General features: G+C 40.9%; 1 protein-coding gene across 2 annotated transcripts in view; it reads right to left on the bottom strand.

Annotated features, from left to right (window-relative positions):
- Window positions 1-21,680, bottom strand: part of aay (phosphoserine phosphatase) — a 63,478-nt gene that overhangs the window by 28,323 nt on the left and 13,475 nt on the right. For both annotated transcript variants that reach the window (XR_011714344.1, XM_071675901.1), the window contains exons 2-3: window positions 20,548-20,695; window positions 4,230-4,364 (exon numbers count right to left, since the gene is read on the bottom strand). Coding sequence is in view for 1 of the 2 variants with exons in the window: in XM_071675901.1 (XP_071532002.1) it covers window positions 4,230-4,364; window positions 20,548-20,695 (283 nt within the window). In the remaining variant the exon portion in view is untranslated. The remainder of the gene's footprint in view (window positions 1-4,229; window positions 4,365-20,547; window positions 20,696-21,680) is intronic.

Raw genomic sequence — 21,680 nt, 5'->3', positions numbered from 1 at the left:
CCCTGAGCAATGAAGCTGTGCAAGGAGTGGCATAGTACTGCCACTGTAATACAGCATAGCTTTAGTAAGAATTAAATATTTGCTGAATAAAAAGCTTATCATGAAACCTAAGTGGCCCAGATTCTTTATCCACAAAATGCCTTGTTCACCCCCATAAACTTTCAGAGGCAATATAAATGCTATGGATCATTTTTGGTACAAGCATATGATGCCCTCAGTGTAAAATAATCATATAACTGATCATTGAGACTAGTATTTCTAAAGTTGTGAGCCCAAGCAACCCACTTCAGTGTGTATCAGGCTATCTTTAGGGAAGGGTGTTCTTTCTTTCCTCATCCTGGCTGTCACTGCCACCTTATTTTGGGCATTTCCCCTCTGGACACTGTATTTCTTCCACCTGTACATCAAGATAGTTTGGTTTTACATTCTAAGGAGGAGAAAGTCCAAATTCTTAACTAACTGGAATTAAGAAAATATAGGTATATGTGAGATTTCTAGGTGGACTGAAAGCTCAGAATACATGATCAGGTGGCTGCTTGCCAGAGCTTGTGGCCTCCCTGACAGTGTCATCCCAACACCAAAACATCACTGGTCTTCCAAGGAAGACATCTAGATCTACAGGTAACCTACTTAGATGAGAAATATTGAGGCAACCCTAATTTCACTAGGTGACTTCAAGAAAAGCTATACAAAACTTTTCAGAAATCTCTCTCAAAGAACCATCCAACATTGCCTACATAAGGACCTTTAAATTCCATCCTGCAAATTAGCTGCCAAACATTGCTTACAAAGAAAATGCAATGAGACAAGTCACATTTGCAAAAAAAATATGAGGACTGGAGTGAGCAACAGTGGAGTAAGGCAAGAGAGGGTGAGGAGGCTGGAGGGTACCAACCAGTATGACTCATCATTGTGAGGTCAACAAAACCAGATAGTGTGATGATTTGATGTTGCTTTAGTGGTGTAATACTTCTTATCTACAAACACAACATACAATGAATGGAGAGCAGTACCTTAAGGTGCTAGAAGACCAACCGGCTTCCTTTTAACAAGGTTCATGGATGTGATGATTTTATGCAGGATAGTGCCCCCCTACCATAATGCTAGCAGGGTGATGATTTGGTTATCAGAGGAAAATACTCAACTACTCGAGTAACCTGGGAATTCACCAGACCTTAATCCAATAAAGAACTGCTAGAACCATATGATAGTCAAGCTTACTTCTTGCAACACCTCATCAGTGTCTTGCCTCATTCAGGAGAGCAAGTCCCTATGGGCCCAAAACCTGGACCTAGAATACTTCAGGAGCCTTGTCAAGTCTATGTCCAGACATTTTCAAATGACAATCATGGCCTAAGGAGAGATGCTGAATTACTAAAATGTAAGTGTGACGTTGTTTTTGAAAATATATATTGGGGGCAAACAAGTTTTTTTTTGCATACACAGTAGAAAAGAATGTATACTTTTTTACTGTTATTAAGTAAAGGAAGTATAAATGGAAAGAGAGTACATCATGGAATAGCTATAAAAATTCCTTTTTACATGTGCCTAGTTAACACTGGTGTGCTCCTTTATGTGCCACTTACCCTGAAGCCTTCTTGGACATCCAGTCAGTTGCTGGGTCACCTGTGTATAACCATTATCTGAGGCTTTCTTAGCCAGGACTCTTTACTTGCAACTGCTATCATTTATAGTATCAGGTTACTCACTTACAAGCTTTTGTTGAATTGCAAGTGGTAACATTAGATGAACTGATTAAACCAATTATGGCAGTGTAGTAAAGTCTTCAAGTGTCTGCCGCCATTATCAAAGATCATTAAGTCTATAATGGCTCATTACAAGCATGAGAAAAAGTGAAATTTACTTTTGATATCAGCACTCACCCATGTATTTCATCCTCATTATTATTCATTTTTCATTTATATTTATTATATTTTGTCGCTGTCTCCCGCGTTAGTGAGGTAGTGTAAGGAAACAGACGAAAGAATGGCCCAACCCACCCACATACACATGTATATACATGCACGTCCACACACGCATATATACATACCTATACATCTCAACGTATACATATATATACACACACAGACATATACATATATACACCTGTACATAATTCACAATGTCTGCCCTTATTCATTGCTGTTGCCACCCCGCCACACATGAAATGACAACCCCCTACCCCCACATGTGCACGAGGTAGCTCTAGGAAAAGACAACAAAGGCCACATTCGTTCACACTCAGTCTCTAGCTGTCATGTATAATGCACCGAAACCACAGCTCCCTTTCCACATCCAGGCCCCACAAAACTTTCCATGGTTTACCCCAGACGCTTTACATACCCTGGTTCAATCCACTGACAGCACGTTGACTCTGGTATACCACATCATTCCAATTCACTCTATTTCTTGCATGCCTTTCACCCTCCTGCATGTTCAGGCCCCGATCACTCAAAATCTTTTTCACTCCATCTTTCCACCTCCAATTTGGTCTCCCACTTCTCCTCGTTCCCTCCACCTCTGACGAATATATCCTCTTTGTCAATCTTTCCTCACTCATTCTCTCCATGTGATCAAACCATTTCAAAACACCCTCTTCTGGTCTCTCAACTACACTCTTTTTATTAACACAAATCTCTCTTATCCTTTCATTACTTACTCGAGCAAACCACCTCACACCACAGATTGTCCTCAAACATCTCATTTCCAGCCCATCCACCCTCCTGCGCACAACTCTATCTATAGCCCACACCTTGCAACCATATAACTATTCCTTCAAACATACCCATTTTTGTTTTCCAAGATAACGTTCTCGCCTTCCACAGATATTAAAACGTCTGCAGTGTTTTCTTTCATATATACTTACTTGCCTTTTCCTACTTGGTGAAGTGGTGTTAGGAAAAGATGAAGGAATGGCCTCATTAGCTAACATTCACTCTTTAACAGTTATTTACAATTAAACATGTATTACAGATTATTAATGAATCGTTTCCCTATAGGTCATTGTCAACGAATTGAAAAATCACAAAAACATTTACTGTGAACATCAAGTGGATCATAGGGTGGGGGAGGGGGCGAAAATTTTGGGAGCCTTGAAAAATGTGTGGAAGTCGAGAACATTATCTCGGAAAGCAAAAATGGGTATGTTTGAAGGAATAGTGGTTCCAACAATGTTGTATGGTTGCGAGGCGTGGGCTATGGATAGAGTTGTGCGCAAGAGGATGGATGTGCTGGAAATGAGATGTTTGAGGACAATGTGTGGTGTGAGGTGGTTTGATCGAGTAAGTAACGTAAGGGTAAGAGAGATGTGTGGAAATAAAAAGAGCGTGGTTGAGAGAGCAGAAGAGGGTGTTTTGAAATGGTTTGGGCACATGGAGAGAATGAGTGAGGAAAGATTGACCAAGAGGATATATGTGTCGGAGGTGGAGGGAACGAGGAGAAGAGGGAGACCAAATTGGAGGTGGAAAGATGGAGTGAAAAAGATTTTGTGTGATCGGGGCCTGAACATGCAGGAGGGTGAAAGGAGGGCAAGGAATAGAGTGAATTGGAGCGATGTGGTATACAGGGTTTGACGTGCTGTCAGTGGATTGAATCAAGGCATGTGAAGCGTCTGGGGTAAACCATGGAAAGCTGTGTAGGTATGTATATTTGCGTGTGTGGACGTGTGTATGTACATGTGTATGGGGGGGGGGGGCCATTTCTTTCGTCTGTTTCCTTGCGCTACCTCGCAAACGCGGGAGACAGCGACAAAGTATAAAAAAAAAAAAAAAAAAAAAAAAAAAAAAAAAAATCAATATGGTGGATGTAAAGTTGATGATAGCAAAATCATACCGACCAAATGCATTACAAACATAGCAATGAATATCAGTATTTCAAAGAATGATGAACCAACACATATAGAGGGGAAACATTCGTACATAAGTCTTGCCTTGATCAGAGCAAAGCCCATCCTCATTGACTTGACAACGGTAAGACACAGGTGGCAGTGGCAACACAAGGGTAACACAGTCTAAGCATGATGTTATGAATAGGGTATAAGTGTACAGTTTTAGTAGGTGATAAGAAAGTTCTTGAGTAGTTTTTTCACACCACCCTCTTTGATAGTTCACAGTTGCAATTTTTGTATTCATAAAGTATGATTGTAGTTCCTGTTGTTAGATATTTGCCCATCCAAAATGAAATGTGCCATGTACAAACTTATAGATTAGTACTGATAAACCACTACGTACTCGATATCCTTGGTGAGCTTTGGAGGATGGGTTCTGGTAAAACTCTGAATTGTTTCAAGTTTTGGCTGCAACAGATTGAGTCTGGTTCGTAAGGCTGTTTTGAAGTCTATTCCTCCTTGCATTGCTTGTACTGTGCTGTTGGGTGGGATTTATAACATTAATCTTTACCTTCATCTGTTGTAATACCAAACAACTAAGAGTGATTCATAACATCAACAGAAATATACAATGGACAATCTATAAAATGTGGAAAACTATCAGAGCATTTTTTGAACACAAAAGTAATGAAACTTCCATTAAATAGCCCATCCTGTAAGAAGGTTCTAAACCTTAGAACAATGTGGTAGTAAAAAACTCATCTATTTTGGATCATAACTGAAATACAGGATAATATATCAAAGAAGTCATGCAATATGACTAGTTGAAGCATCTCTTCCCTTTTGCCACATTTAGTAGCAGTATATAGCCACATACCTTTGCATATCAGTTCTTTGTTAGTGCTTATTCTCACAACTTATAGTGAAAATATCTGTTTCATAGTTACAAAACTAGTATTAAGTCATTGGACTGCTTGTTGAAATGATACTCTTACCACTGGACATGCTCCCTCATTGTTCTAACCCTTTCACATAAAAGTAAACATAGAACCCCCACCTATGACTCAGCATCAGTAAACTTTGCAAATTTGCTAGAAATGCATAAGAAAGTATAAAGTGCTGGATATATGTGACCAACTGAAATTCTTAAGAGTAAATCAATCTTGAAATGCTAAAAAGGCTTTGGCAGAATCTGGTATTAGCAGCTCCATGTTCCATAATATACAGAGGGGCACAGACAAAACTGCAGTATGTGTCTTGAGAAAGGATTAAGCTTGCAAGCAAAAGAAAAAATACAACAGCTAACAGAAATGTCCATCTTGACAAGGTACTTTATAAGTAGTACAGGTAACAAAGGGCCACTTACAACAGTTAGGTTAGGTTAGGTTAGGTTGCTGAAATCTTTTTGTACAAAGGTTAGACAAGCAACTGAGTGTGCATTACTTTAAAGATGAAGAAGGCTAGCTATGAAGTTTCCATGATGATCATGATGAACACAAATATAAAAGGTGACATGAATTTTTGAGAGCATGTCACAAAAATGATGAGCCATCTTAGTGGAATATATTATTGAATGGGTTTACGCTTTGGTAGATGTATGGGATCTCCCATGGTGAAGAGATGGGTGTTTTAAATGCTCCTTTCTCAAAACACAAAAGCCATTAAGTCTGAGGGCTACATTCCTGGCATGTGGATAATTAACAAGAGGCTCTCAACTCTGCTACAGGCCAAAGGTGTTGGCAAACAATACCGTAAGTCTGCATCTGTAGGCAGGAGTACAAAGCTACATATAAAATCAAATCCCATTCTCAGTAGGAGGGAGAAAGGTCACCAGTGCCTGTTTAACTCTGGATATCTTTACAGGATAGTTTCACAAGTATTTTGTGGTTTAAATGAGATTATAACATGAAATAAAACTAATTTCCTGGGACCACTCAAATACCATGTACGACTGCTCAAATCAAACTAACCACAAGTTTCAACATTCTGTATACAGTTTGACAAGAGCTTCTCATCTATTGTTGTTTGTATCTCTACAGTGTTACCATATTGTACTTGATATAACTAGACTCTGTGAAACAAGATTATTTCTGAACATATCCTCTGGATAAGACTTTGAAAACTGCTACTTGTTCACTTAGTGCCATGGTAATTAGAAATCCCTCAAGGCAGCAATTACAGGGTCATCAGAGACGATACAAAATTCACAGATATTTTCCAGAAGGAAATTAAATTTCCCTGAAGAATAATGTCGTCAAACGAACAAAAAATCAAGATGCTAATGTATGTTCAGATCAATGATTTCATATTCAAGGCCATAAACATAGCTTAAGATGAATAAATTGACATCATCATCTCATTTTACATTTCAGCACAAGTTCCAATGATATGTTGGAAAATTAATGTTGCTTTCTTTGCACATTCCCTGTTGCCGATCCAAACCACTTCTCCATCTTAACTGTAAACATTTTCAATCAGTTTCATCATTTTTGTGCTAATAAGTTTACTTAGAAAGCTTCACTTAGATTTTTTCTTTAAACAAAAGCTTGATGTGGTATTACATTACTGCAATGAAATATCAAGTGAATTTTTGTACCAAATTTTGGTATACTGCATATTGAAAAAAAATTGAAAAATATATTCTGAATATGAACGGTTATTGTTATCACGGAAATCAATTAAACATTTTTGAACAACATGAAACTTTGTGAACTGGCATTGCATTAAGTTTTCACATGGTTAATCAGTCTTTTCTTGGTAGATTATAACCTAAAATTGTCATCAGCTGTGAACATTAGAATATAACAGATAATTTGCAAGTGTGCAGAGAAAAGAATGCCAATGTGCAACATATACCATTATCTGTGATAAATGAATTAGGTCAAACTTAAGAGTTCTGCATAAAGCATGTGCCTGTTTTTGTCTGTGGTAATATGATCAACTGCTGAAGGAAACAGATTTTTATAAGAAAAGTGTATGGAAAAGCCAAGAATGGAGAACACAGCTTCCATCATGAATTTACAGAATATTGTAAACTACTTATCCTGGGATACAAATTTTCTCAACTTACAGTCCATGACATTTTGCTTAAATCTCAAGTTTCCCTGAACTACTGGTACTGATTTCAGTATTCAGTGACTCTTCACTGACCTTGTAATTAAAAAAACCCATGACTTTTCTGTAATCAAAGAAACTAAATTTGAGTCAAGTTTAAATGATGGTGGCATCCACTGAATCTTTCTCCACTGAACTAGGTGCTTATGATAATACAGACATTGTAGACAAGATACAAAAGAAGATGTCAACCAGTTTCTGGAGAAATCTTAAAATGAACTCCAGCAACTGCAAACTGAAATAAAGGCATTCACATCTAAAGATTATCATTAATTATGAAAAGTGATACAGAAAAATGATTTCAAAGCTTAAATGATCACCCCATCACTTCTCAAATAAAGCCCATCATTAAACACAACCTTTACAATCATTCTAAACCACGTATCTCTTACAACAGATGAAAAATGTTTCTATATTCTGCACTACACACAGTATTGTCATTGTCATGTCTACTGGGAGTGCCACAAGGAACAGTGTCAGCTTCAATACAATTTGCAATAATGATTTTAGACACCAAAAGGGAGGTACATGAAGTATAGTCAGGTTTTTTGATGACACAAAACTGAATAAAATGACAGGATCAAAAAAAATACAAATTAAAACAGCAAAATACCTAAATATAATCTACAACTGAGCAGAAAGGAACACAGAGGAATTTATTGTAAAGAAAGTTTACCAAGCAGGTCAAGGAACAGATAACTATATACTGGGAGCAGAGAGACATTAATGGTCAAGAAAATGTCAAAGATCTACATTGATAGGACAGTATTAACGAGTCATTATAGTGAGAACTTGCAAACTGAGACATAGTTAATTGTAAAAATGTACATATAATGTGTACTACACAAGAAGCAAAACTGATTACTTTTCATGGTATGTGTAACATTTTCTTCATTAACATTTTGATCTCTTTTATGGGGTTCCAATGTGTCTACACCTGTATATTCTATTTTCTCAACTAGTTTCATTATTCTTTTTTCTTTCTTTGTTCTCCTCTTATTTTTCCACATCTCTCCTCTACTCATCACAGTTTTCTGCGGAGAGAGAGAGAGAGAGAGAGAGAGAGAGAGAGAGAGAGAGAGAGAGAGAGAGAGACAGAGATAGCTGATAAGCTCATTCATTTGTAAAACATATGTGTCGTATTTTTGTTTGTCTAATACTTTTATGTTAAAAACTTGTATTCCCCATCATTACACAATTAAGTTGCTATATTTGCAAAGAATCACTTTCTATTCAATAATCTATTTAGTTTATCATTTTCACTGGGGTTGCACAGGTATAAGTACAGGACAAAGTTTCTACCATTATTGTTTCTCACAATGCCAGGTAGAAGTGGTCAGTAGGGACATTAGATAGAAACCTCTGCAAACACTGCACTAGATTTGCCCTTTGCTAGTATCTTGTTAAGGGTGAGGCATAAAGGCTAAGAAGTGCCACTGGAGCTCACTATTTACTGGAACTCTATTGCCGTGGCCTCCTCCTTGAGGGAATTCCAGTTAGGAACAGGCATCATAGTTATAGATAATTAGAATTATAATATCATCACAAATGTGTCCACCAACAATATGCGCCTTCAGTTACTTAGCATGAAATTTTGCCACAAGACAGAGCTCATACATAGTGCAAACTGCCACACACATTACGGTGCTTAATTTTTCAGTCCAAGATTGATTATGGACTGACCTCAATCATGTATCTAGTTTTCTTGCAAATGCTTCTGTAGTTGTTGCATGTTTCTTTTTTCTTGTGATAAAAGAATATTCTTATCATGTTTTTAGCAGAACTTTTTTATATTTCTGATTGATATACTTTTTGATACATTCTCAGGTGCTGCATTACTGCCCACTTGATAGTTCTGTATTTCTTTCTTTGTGAGATGCTTTCAGATCTGTTACATTATTGTTGATACCCTAAATTTGCTGTCATGCACAGTCTATAATTTTTCTCCTTTGTATAGGCTGTTGAATTCCAATTGTTTCATTCTTTCATAATCATTTGTATGTTCCAGGTCATCATTCACACTAGTGAAATGCTTCTAAATTCTATCTTCTTTGTTTCCATTTACTTGATTGATGACCAAAGGATGCTACCTCGTGCACGTGTGGGGAGAGGGGGTTGTCATTTCATTGTGTGGCGGGGTGGTGACGGGAATGAATAAATGCAGCAAGTATGAATTATGTACATGTGTATATATGTATATGTCTGTGTATGTATATATATGTATACATTGAAATGTATAGGTATGTATATGTGCGGGTGTGGACATGTATGTATATACATGCGTATGTGGGTGGGTTGGGCCATTCTTTCATCTGTTTTCTTGCGCTACCTCACTAACGCGGGAGACAGCGACAAAAATAATAAATAGATAAATAAATAGATACTTTTTTTTCACTTTGCAGAAGTATTTGACAAAGTAAATTACTGAGTTATGGTAGAGAGTAAGGGTAAGATAGGAAAATGTATAGTTTCTGCCTGAAAGTTCAAAGTGGTAGTGAACAGAACCATGTTTGAGGAGGAAGGTGTTTTCTCTGAGATACCACAAGGAAGGGCATCAACCTCAATATCCTTTGTAATAATGATATCAGACACTGCCAGCAAAGTAAAGGAAAGCATAGTAAGGAGCTTTGCTGAAGACACTAGAATATGCTAAATGATAGGATCAGAATATGATCAGATGGGAACATGAAGACACTTAGACAAAATTTACAAATGGGCAGAAGAGACCCTCTTGGAATTCACTGAAGATGAATTTGAAAGAAATAACTCATAGGTCAAGGAAAGATTCATTAGTAGTACCACATAAAGATTTGATAGGGAAAGTGACAGAAAGTGGGACAAATGTAAATTATTTGGTTGGCATCATGAATGATAAACTAGATTTCAGAGAGCATTTAGAGAAAATAGCACTATCAATCCATGTGATGAGTGGTATGATTCCAAAAAACTTTCTTTACAAGAGACAGAAATCTATTGATGGAAATATCTAATTCATATGTAAGGAGAAAAATTGAGTTTTGCTGTGTTGTCTGATAACCAATAGAACTATATGTATATCTCTGATGCCTGGGAACTCCCATGAAGGGTTGGCCATAGCAAAAGTCTCCATAATTGATGAACTCCAGTGTGGCCTCTTAGCTTTAGTAACTCACCCTTTACAGGCCACAATATAAATGAATATTTGAATAATTGTATTTCAATTTCTAAAACTGGAAACAGAAGTAGTCGACAGGAAGTGCTCATCCTCCTTGAAGGCTCAGATTGGGGTGTCTGAATGTGTGCGGATGTAACCAAGATGAGAAGAAAGGAGAGACAGGTAGTATGTTTGAGGAAAGGAACCTGGATGTTTTGGCTCTGAGTGAAACAAAGCTCAAGGGTAAAGGGGAAGAGTGGTTTGGGAATGTCTTGGGAGTAAAGTCAGCAGACAAGAGCAAGGGAAGGAGTAGCACTACTCCTGAAACAGGAGTGGTGGGAGTATGTGATAGAGTGTAAGAAAGTAAACTCTATATTGATATGGGTAAAACTGAAAGTTGATGGGGAGAGATGGGTGATTATTGGTGCATATGCAACTGGGCATGAGAAGAAAGATCATGAGAGGCAAGTGTTTTGGGAGCAGCTGAGTGAGTGTGTTAGTAGTTTTGATGCACGAGACCGGGTTATAGTGATGGGTGATTTGAATGCAAAGGTGAGTAATGTGGTAGTTGAGGGAATAATTGGTGTACATGGGGTTTTCAGTGATGTAAATGGAAATGGTGAAGAGCTTGTAGATTTATGTGGTGAAAAAGGACTGGTGATTGGGAATACCTGGTTTAGAAAGAGAGATATACATAAGTATACATATGTAAGTAGGAGAGATGGCCAGAGAGCGTTATTGGATAATGTGTTAATTGATAGGCGCGCGAAAGAGAGACTTTTGGATGTTAATGTGCTGAGAGGTGCAACTGGAGGGATGTCTGATCATTATCTTCTGGAGGCAAAGGTGAAGATTTGTAGAGGTTTTCAGAAAAGAAGAGAGAATGTTGGGGTGAAAAGAGTGGTTAGAGTAAGTGAGCTTGGGAAGGAGACCTGTGTGAGGAAGTACCCGGAGAGACTGAGTACAGAATGGAAAAAAGTGAGAATAAAGGACGCAAGGGGAGTAGGGGAGGAATGGGATGTATTTAGGGAAGCAGTGATGGCTTGTTCAAAAGATGCTTGTGGCATGAGAAGCGTGGGAGGTGGACAGATTAGAAAGGGCAGTGAGTGGTGGGATGAAGAAGTAAGAGTATTAGTGAAAGAGAAGAGAGAGGCATTTGGATGATTTTTGTAGGGAAATAATGCAAATGAGCGGGAGATGTATAAAAGAAAGAGGCAGGAGGTCAAGAGAAAGGTGCAAGAGGTGAAAAAGAGGGCAAATGAGAGTTGGGGTGAGAGAGTATCATTAAATTTTCGGGAGAATAAAAAGATGTTTTGGAAGGAGGTAAATAATGTGCGTAAGACGAGGGAACAAATGGGAACTTCAGTGAAGGGGGCAAATGGGGAGGTGATAACAAGTAGTGGTGATGTGAGGAGGTGGAGTGAGTATTTTGATGGTTTGTTGAATGTGTTTGATGATAGATTGGCAAATATAGAGTGTTTTGGTCGAGGTGGTGTGCAAAGTGAGAGGGCTAGGGAAAATGATTTGGTAAACAGAGAAGAGGTAGTAAAAGCTTTGCGGATGATGAAAGCCAGCAAGGCAGCGGGTTTGGATGGCATTGCAGTGGAATGTATTAAAAAAGGGGGTGACTGTATTGTTGACTGGTTGGTAAGGTTATTTAATGTATGTATGACTCATGGTGAGGCGCCTGAGGATTGGTGGAATGCTTGCATAGTGCCACTGTACAAAGGCAAAAGGGATAAAAGTGAGTGCTCAAATTACAGAGGTATAAGTTTGTTGAGTATTCCTGGTAAATTATATGGGAGGGTATTGATTGAGAGGGTGAAGGCATGTACAGAGCATCAGATTGGGGAAGAGCAGTGTGGTTTCAGAAGTGGTAGAGGATGTGTGGATCAGGTGTTTGCTTTGAAGAATGTATGTGAGAAATACTTAGAAAAGCAATGTATGTAGCATTTATGGATCTGGAGAAAGCATATGATAGAGTTGATAGAGATGCTCTGTGGAAGGTATTAAGAATATATGGTGTGGGAGGCAAGTTGTTAGAAGCAGTGAAAAGTTTTTATTGAGGATGTAAGGCATGTGTACGTGATTGGTTCTCAGTGAATGTAGGTTTGGGGCAGGGATGTGTGAGCTTGGGAAGTGAGTCAGTTGTTGTTTGCTGATGGTACAGCGCTGGTGGCTGATTCATGTGAGAAACTGCAGAAGCTGGTGACTGAGTTTGGTAAAGTGTGTGAAAGAAGAAATCTGAGAGTAAATGTGAATTAGAGCAAGGTTATTAGGTACAGTAGGGTTGAGGTCAAGTCAATTGGGAGGTAAGTTTGAATGGACAAAAACTGGAGGAAGTGAAGTGTTTTAGATATCTGGGAAAGGATTTGGCAGCGGATGGAACCATGGAAGCGGAAGTGGGGGAGGAGGCGAAAATTTTGGGAGCCTTGAAGAATGTGTGGAAGTCGAAAACATTATCTCGGAAAGCAAAATGGGTATGTTTGAAGGAATGGTGGTTCCAACAATGTTATATGGTTGCGAGGCGTGGGCTATGGATAGAGTTGTGCGGAGGAGGGTGGATGTGCTGGAAATGAGATGCTTGAGGACAATATGTGGTGTGAGGTGGTTGGATCGAGTAAGTAATAATAGGGTCAGAGAGATGTGTGGTAATAAAAAGAGTGTGGTTGAGAGAGCAGAAGAGGGTGTTTTGAAATGGTTTGGTTACATGGAGAGAATGTGTGAGGAAAGATTGACAAAGAGGATATATGTGTCGGAGGTGGAGGGAATGAGGAGAATTGGGAGACCACATTGGAGGTAGAAAGATGGAGTGAAAAAGATTTTGAGTGATTGGGGCCTGAACATGCAGGAGGGTGAAAGGCGTGCAAGGAACAATGTGGTATACTGGGGTTGACGTCCTGTCAATGGATTGAACCAGGGCATGTGAAGCGTCTGAGGTAAACCATGGAAAGTTCTGTGGAGCCTGGATGTGGAAAGGCAGCTGTGGTTTCGGTGCATTATTACATGACAGCTAGAGACTGAGTGTGAACGAATGTGGCCTTTGTTGTCTTTTGGTTACATGGTTTGGTTACATGGAGAGAATGAGTGAGGAAAGATTGACAAAGAGGATATATGTGTCGGAGGTGGAGGGAATGAGGAGAATTGGGAGACCACATTGGAGGTAGAAAGATGGAGTGAAAAAGATTTTGAGTGATCGGGGCCTGAACATGCAGGAGGGTGAAAGGCGTGCAAGGAACAATGTGGTATACTGGGGTCGACGTCCTGTCAATGGATTGAACCAGGGCATGTGAAGCGTCTGGGGTAAACCATGGAAAGTTCTGTGGAGCCTGGATGTGGAAAGGCAGCTGTGGTTTCGGTGCATTATTACATGACAGCTAGAGACTGAGTGTGAACGAATGTGGCCTTTGTTGTCTTTTCCTAGCGCTACCTCATACACATGAGGGGGAAGGGGGTTGTTATTTCATGTGTGGAGAGGTGGCGATGGGAATGAATAAAAGCAGACAGCATGAATTATGTACATGTGTATATATATGTATTGGTCTGTGTGTGTATATATATGTATACGTTGAGATGTATAATCATGTATACTTGCATGTGTGGACGTGTATGTGGGTGGGTTGGGCTATTCTTTCGTCTGTTTCCTTGCGCTACCTCGCTAATGCGGGAGACAGCGTCAAAGCAAAATGAAAAAAAAAAAAATAATTTAAATGCAAAGGTGAGTAATGTGGCAGTTGAGGGTATAATTGGAGTACATTGGTTATTCAGTGTTGTGAATGGAAATGGTGAAAAAATTGTGGATTTGTTTGCTGAAAAAGGACTGGTTATTGGGAACACCTGGTTTAAAAAGAGAATTATTCATAAGTATATGCATGTGAGTGGGAGAGATGGGCAAAGGGTATTATTGGATTACGCATCATTTAATGGGCATATAAAAGAGAGACTTGGATGCTGAGGGGCAGCTGGTGGGATGTCTGATCACTATCTTGTGGAGGCGAAGGTGAAGATTTGTGTAGGTTTTCAAAAAAGAAGAGAAAATTTTGGGGAGAAAAGAGTAGCGAGAGTAAGTGAGCTTGGAAAGGTGACTCGTGTAAGGAAGTACCTGGAGAGATTGAGTGTAGAATGGCAAAAGGTGAGACTAAGTGATGTGAGGGGAGTGGGTGTGGAATGAGGTGTATTTAGGAAAGCAGTGACAGCGTTTGTAAAAGAAACAGGTGGCATGAGAAAAGATGAGAGGTGGGCAGAGCAGAAAGGGTAGCAAGTGTGGGATGAAGCAGTAAAGTTGTTAGTGAAAGAGAAAAGAGGTGTTTGGATGATACTTACAAGGAAGGAGTGCAAATGACTGGGAGATGTATAAAAGAAAGAGGCAGGAGGTCAAGAGGAAGGTGCAAGTGTTGAAAAAGAGGGCAAATGAGAGTTGGGGTGAGAGAGTATTATCAAACTCTAGGGAGAATAAAAGGATGTTTTGGAAGAAAGTAAATAATGTGTGTAAGGCAAGAGAATAAATGGGAACATCAGTGAAGGGGTCAAGGGGGGAAGTAAGAACAGATAGTGATGAAGTGAAAAGGAGATGGAGTGAGTATTTTGAAGGTTTGTTGAATGTTTGATGACAGAGAGGCAGATGTTTGGTGTTTTGTTCAGGATGGTGTGAGGAGTGAAAGGGTCAGGGAGAAGATGAAATCCAGCAAGGCAGCGAGTTTGGATGGTGTTGCAGTTAAATTTATTAAGAAGGGGGGGTTACTGTGTTGATAGGTTAGTAAGGATATTCAATGTATGTATGGATCATAGTGAAGTGCCTGAGAATGGGCGGAATACATGCATATTGCCACTGTACAAAGGCAAAGGGGATAAAAGTGAGTGTTCAAATTACAAAGGCAAAAGTTTGTTGAGTATTCCTGGGAAAGTGTATGGGAGGGTATCGACTGAGAGGGTGAAGGCATGTACAAAGCATCAGATTGGGGAGGAGCAGTGTGGTTTCAGAAGTGGTAGAGGATGTGTGGATCAGGTGTTTGCTTTGAAGAATGTGTATGATAAATACTTAAAAACCAGATAGATTTGTATGTAGCATTCATGGATCTGGAGAGGGCATATGACGGGGTTGATAGAGATACATTGTGGAAGGTCTTAAGAGTGTATGGTGTAGGAGATAAGCTGCTAGATGCAGTGAAACGTTTCTATCAATGATGTAATACATCTGTACGAGTAGGAAGAGAAAGGTCGGTCTGTGGCAGTGGTGTGTGATGTCCCTATGGTTGTTTGATTTGTTTATGGCTGGGGTGGTTAGGGAGGTAAATGCAAGAGTTTTGGAGAGAGGAGCCAGTATGCAGTTGGTTGAGGATGAGAGGGCCTGGGGAGTGAGTCAGTTGTTGTTCGCCGATGATACAGCATTAATGGCTGATTCATGTGAGAAACTGCAGAAGTTGGTGAATGAGTTTGGAAAGGTGTGTGAAAGGAGAAAGTTGAGGATAAATGTGAATAAGAGCAAGATTATTAGGTTCAGCAGGGTTGAGGACAATTGGATGTAAGTCTGAATAGAGAAAAATTGGGGGAGTGAAGGGTTTTAGATATCTGGGAGTGGACTTGGCAGCAAATGGAATCAAGTGAAGTGGAAGTGAGTCATAAGGTGTGGGAAGGGGCAAAGGTCCTGGGAGCAATGAAGAATGTGTGGAAGGGGAAAACGTTATCTCGGAGAGCAAAAATGGGCATGTTTGAAGGAATAGTAGTTCTTACAATATCATATGGTTCGAGGCATCGGATATGGTTGGGTTTGTGTGGAGGAGGGTGGATTTGTTGGAAATGAAATGTTTGAGGACAATATGTGTAGTGAGGTGGTTTGATCAAGTAAGTAATGAAAGGGTAAGATAGATATGTGGAATCTAAGGATTGCTGTTGAGAGAGCAGAAGATGGTGTTTTGAAAAGGTTTGGACATATAGAGAGAATGGGCAAGGAGAAGTTGAGAAAGAGAATATATGTGTCAGAGGTAGAGAGAACAAGGAGAAGCAGAGACCATATTGGAGGTGGAAGGGTGGAGTGAAAAAGATTTTGAATAATCGGGGCCAGAGCATACAGTAGGGAGAGAGGCATGCAAGGAATAGAGTGAATTATAACAATGTGGTATACTGGGGTTGATGTGCTGTCAGTGGGCTGAACCAGGGTATGTGAAATGTCTGGGGTAAACCATGGAAAGGACTGTGGGGCCTGGATGTGGATAGGGAGCTGTGGTTTTGGCGCATTACATATGACAGCTAGAAACTGAGTGTGAATGAATGTGGCCTATTCTGTCTGTTTTCTTGGCGCTACCTCGCTGAAGCAGGGGGTAGTGATGCTGTTTTCTGGGGAGCAGGGTAGTGCCAGGAATGGATGAAGGCAAGCAAGTATGAATATGTTCATGTGTATGCATGTATATGTCTGTGTATGTATATGTATGTATAAAAGTACATAGTGGATTGAATCAGGGCATGTGAAGCGTCTGGGTTAAACCATGGAAAGCTGTGTGGAGCCTGGATGTGGAAAGGGAGCTGTGGTTTCGGGCATTATTGCATGACAGCTAGAGACTGAGTTGTGAACGAATGAGGCCTTTGTTGTCTTTTCCTAGCGCTACCCCGCACTCATGAGGGGGAGGGGGATGGTATTCCATGTGTGGCGAGGTGGCGATGGGAATGAATAAAGGCAGACAGTGTGAATTGTGTGCATGGGTATATATGAATGTGTCTGTGTGTGTATATATATATGTGTACATTGAGATGTATAGGTATGTATATTTGCGTGTGTGGACGTGTGTGTATATATATGTGTATGGGGGTGGGTTGGGCCATTTCTTTCGTCTGTTTCCTTGTGCTACCTCGCAAACGCGGGAGACAGTGACAAAGCAAAATAATAAATAAATAAAAAAGTACATATATAAAGAATCCCTAATTCCTAGCACTCTTTTCAGAGGCTTCTAACTAATGCTTCCAGCTAATGCTCCAACCCACTACTTCTAGCTAATTTTTTTTTTTTTTTTTTTGCTTTGTCGCTGTCTCCCGCGTTTGCGAGGTAGCGCAAGGAAACAGACGAAAGAAATGGCCCAACCCACCCCCATACACATGTATATACATACGTCCACACACGCAAATATACATACCTACACAGCTTTCCATGGTTTACCCCAGACGCCTCACATGCCTTGATTCAATCCACTGACAGCACGTCAACCCCGGTATACCACATCGCTCCAATTCACTCTATTCCTTGCCCTCCTTTCACCCTCCTGCATGTTCAGGCCCCGATCACACAAAATCTTTTTCACTCCATCTTTCCACCTCCAATTTGGTCTCCCTCTTCTCCTCGTTCCCTCCACCTCTGACACATATATTCTCTTGGTCAATCTTTCCTCACTCATTCTCTCCATGTGCCCGAACCATTTCAAAACACCCTCTTCTGCTCTCTCAACCACGCTCTTTTTATTTCCACACATCTCTCTTACCCTTACGTTACTTACTCGATCAAACCACCTCACACCACATATTGTCCTCAAACATCTCATTTCCAGCACATCCATCCTCCTGCGCACAACTCTATCCATAGCCCACGTCTCGCAACCATACAACATTGTTGGAACCACTATTCCTTCAAACATACCCATTTTTGCTTTCCGAGATAATGTTCTCGACTTCCACACATTCTTCAAGGCCTCCTTCTTCGCCCCCTCCCCCACCCTATGATCCACTTCCGCTTCCATGATTCCATCCGCTGCCAGATCCACTCCCAGATATCTAAAACACTTCACTTCCTCCAGTTTTTCTCCATTCAAACTCACCTCCCAATTGACTTGACCCTCAACCCTACTGTACCTAATAACCTTGCTCTTATTCACATTTACTCTTAACTTTCTTCTTTCACATACTTTACCAAACTCAGTCACCAGCTTCTGCAGTTTCTCACATGAATCAGCCACCAACGCTGTATCATCAGCGAACAACAACTGACTCACTTCCCAAGCTCTCTCATCCCCAACAGACTTCATACTTGCCCCTCTTTCCAAAACTCTTGCATTCACCTCCCTAACAACCCCATCCATAAACAAATTAAACAACCATGGAGACATCACACACCCCTGCCGCAAACCTACATTCACTGAGAACCAATCACTTTCCTCTCTTCCTACACGTACACATGCCTTACATCCTCGATAAAAACCTTTCACTGCTTCTAACAACTTGCCTCCCACACCATATATTCTTAATACCTTCCACAGAGCATCTCTATCAACTCTATCATATGCCTTCTCCAGATCCATAAATGCCACATACAATATTTATATTTATTGTATTTAGTCGCTGTCTCCCGTGTTAGCAAGGTAGCGCAAAGAAACAGATGAAAAAATGGCCCAACCCACCCACATACACATGTATATACATAAACGCCCACACACGCACATATACATACCTATACATTTCAACGTATACATACACATACATAAAGACTATACATATATACACATGTACATATTCATGCTTGCTGCCTTCATCCATTCTCGTCGCCACCCCACCACGCATGAAGTGCAACCCCACACCCCACCCCTCACCGTGCGCAAGGTAGCGCTAGGAAAAGACAACAAAGGCCACATTCGTTTACACTCAGTTTCTAGCTGTCATATGTAATGCACCGAAACCACAGCTCCTTCTCCACATCCAGGCCCCACAGTTCTCTCCATAGTTTACCCTAAACACTTCACATGCTCTGATTCAATCCATTGACAGCACGTCGACCACGGTATACCACATTTATTCCTTGCACGCCTTTCACCCTTCTGTATGTTCAGGCCCCGATCCCTCAAAATCTTTTTCACTACCTCTTACCACTTCCAATTTGGTCTCCCACTTCTCGTTCCCTTCACCGCTGACACATATATCCTCTTTGTCAATCTTTCCTCACTCATTCTCTCCATGTGACCAAACCATTTCAGTACACCCTCTTCTGCTATCTCAACCACACTCTTTTTATTACCACACGTTTCTCTTACCCTTTCATTACTTACTCGATCAAACCACCTCACACCACATATTGTCCTCAAACATTTCATTTCCAACACATCCATCCTCCTCCACACAACCCTATCTATAGCCCATACCTTACACCCATAAAGCATTGTTGGAGTCACTATTCCTTCAAACACACCCATTTTTGCTCTCCGAGATAATGTTCTTGCCTTCCACACATTCTTCAACGCTCCCAGAACCTTCGCCCCCTCCTACACCCTGTGACTCACTTCTGCTTCCATGGTTCTATCCACTGCTAAATCCACTCCCAGATATCTAAAACACTTCACTTCCTCCAGTTTTTCTCCACTCACACTTACCTCCCAATTAAATTGTCACTCAACACTACTGAAACTAATAACCTTGCTCTTATTCATATTTACTCTGAGCTCTCTTCTTTCACACACTTTAATTAACTCAGTCACCAACTTCTGCAGTTTCTCACCCAAATCAGCCACCAGCGCTGTATCATCAGCGAATGACAACTGACTCACTTCCCAAGCCCTCTCATCCATAACAGACTGTAAAGTTGCCCCTCTCTCCAAAACTCTTGCATTCACCTCCCTAACAACCCCATCCATAAACAAATTAAACAACCATGGAGACATCATGCACCCCTGCCACAAACTAACATTCACAGGGAACCAATCACTTTCCTCTCTTCCTACTCATACACATGCCTTACATCCTTGATAAAAACTTTTCACTGCTTCTAGCACTTGTGGTAAATATGAGTGTGAAACTACAGAAGTTGGTGACTAATTTCGTAAGGGTGTGAGAAATAAGGAGGCTGAGACTAAATGTGAGTAAAAGGAAGCTTATGGGTTTGGCAGAGTTGAGGGACAGGTAGTTGGGATATAAGTTTGAATGGAGAAAAAATGGAGGAAGTGAAGTGTTTTAGATACCTGGAAGTGGACCTGGCAGCGAATGGAACCATGGAAACGAAAGCGAGTCAAGATGGGTGAGGGGGCAAAGGTTCCGGAAGCACTGAAGAATGTGCGGAGAGATTGTTATCTGGGAGGGCAAAAATGGATATGTTTGAAGGTATACTAGCCACAGCAATATTATATGGATGCGAGGTGGGTGTGTTGGAAGTGAAATGACTGAGGACAATATGTGGTGTGAGGTGGATTGATCAAGTAAGGAACGTCTGTGGGGCCTGGTTGTGGATGGGGAGCTGTGGTATCGGTGCATTATACATGACAGCTAGAGACAGTGTGAACGAATGTGGCTTTTTTTGTCTGCTACCTCGTTAACGCGGGACACGGTGATCAATTTTGAAAAATATTGTATATTGATAAAACTCTAAAAGCAATAATCATTTCATCATGATTTATTTATGGCTAAGAGAACACCAAATATTGAATTAATAAACATCGAAATAATCGCTGTAAACTGAATCAGAATTTCTTAGGTAAAGATTGTTATCATAATAATACCTTTGAAGACTTACAGTTTTTTGACCTCGTCAGCTTTGCCACAGAAACTAGCAAGTTGGTCCAGTCCCTCATCAATAATGACTGTAGAGTCCACATCAAAACACACAGCATCAGTTGACCGCCAGATCTCACGAGATTCCTCCTGGGATGGTAATTTGGAAGCTGAAAATGAAGAGAGCAAGACTTTAGGCATCATATGATAACCATCAATAACTTAATCATTTCTGAGAATGGAAGAACTTTCAGAAGAACAAATGTGTAAGAGTAAAGTAGTTAAGGGCAAAAATTCTCTTTAATATAACTAATGTTATTCGAAATTACTGGTAGGCTACATATCTTAAGTACTAATGATCGATATTACTAGGTACTTCTAATCACATATTAAACCCCTTCTGCAAGAAAACCTGGTATTGGTACATGGGGTCAAGACAGGTACATACACCAGTACCCTGGTATTGTACGAAGTCTTGGTGTTCCTTCACACAACCTGGCCTCTGCCAACCACCCACCCACACAACTTGGCCTCTGCCAACCATCCAGCCACACAACCTGGGCTCTGCCAACCACCCACCCACACAACCTGGCCTCTGCCAACCATCCAGCCACACAACCTGGCCTCTGCCACCCACCCAGCCACACAATCTGTTCTCTGCCATTCACCCACCCTCACAACCTGCCTCTGCCAACCACAACTCCACACGACCTGGCCTCTGCCACCCACCCAGCCACACAACCTGGCCTCTGCCAACCACCCAGCCACACAACCTGGCCTCTGCCAACCACCCAGCCACACAACCTGGCCTCTGCCAACCACCCAGCCACACAACCTGGCCTCTCCCAACCATCCAGCCACACAACCTGACCTCTGCCAACAATCCAGCCACACAACCTGGTCTCTCCCAACCATCCAGCCACACAATCTGGCCTCTGCCAACCACCTATCCACACAACCTGGCCACTGCCACCCAACCACCCACACAACCTGGCCTCTGCCACCCACACTACCTGGCTTCTGCCACGAACCCACCTACATAGCCTAGCCTCTGCACTCCTCCATCCACACAACCTGGCCTCTGCCACCTACATAACCTGGCCTTTGCCACCCACACATCCTGGCCTCTGCCACCCACACACCCACACAACCTGG

This window comes from Panulirus ornatus, chromosome 21 (assembly GCF_036320965.1).
Source record: "Panulirus ornatus isolate Po-2019 chromosome 21, ASM3632096v1, whole genome shotgun sequence".
Taxonomy (NCBI): domain Eukaryota; kingdom Metazoa; phylum Arthropoda; class Malacostraca; order Decapoda; family Palinuridae; genus Panulirus; species Panulirus ornatus.
The sequence above is the reverse complement of the archived record's forward strand: the minus strand, read 5'-3'. Positions and strand labels throughout refer to the sequence as shown.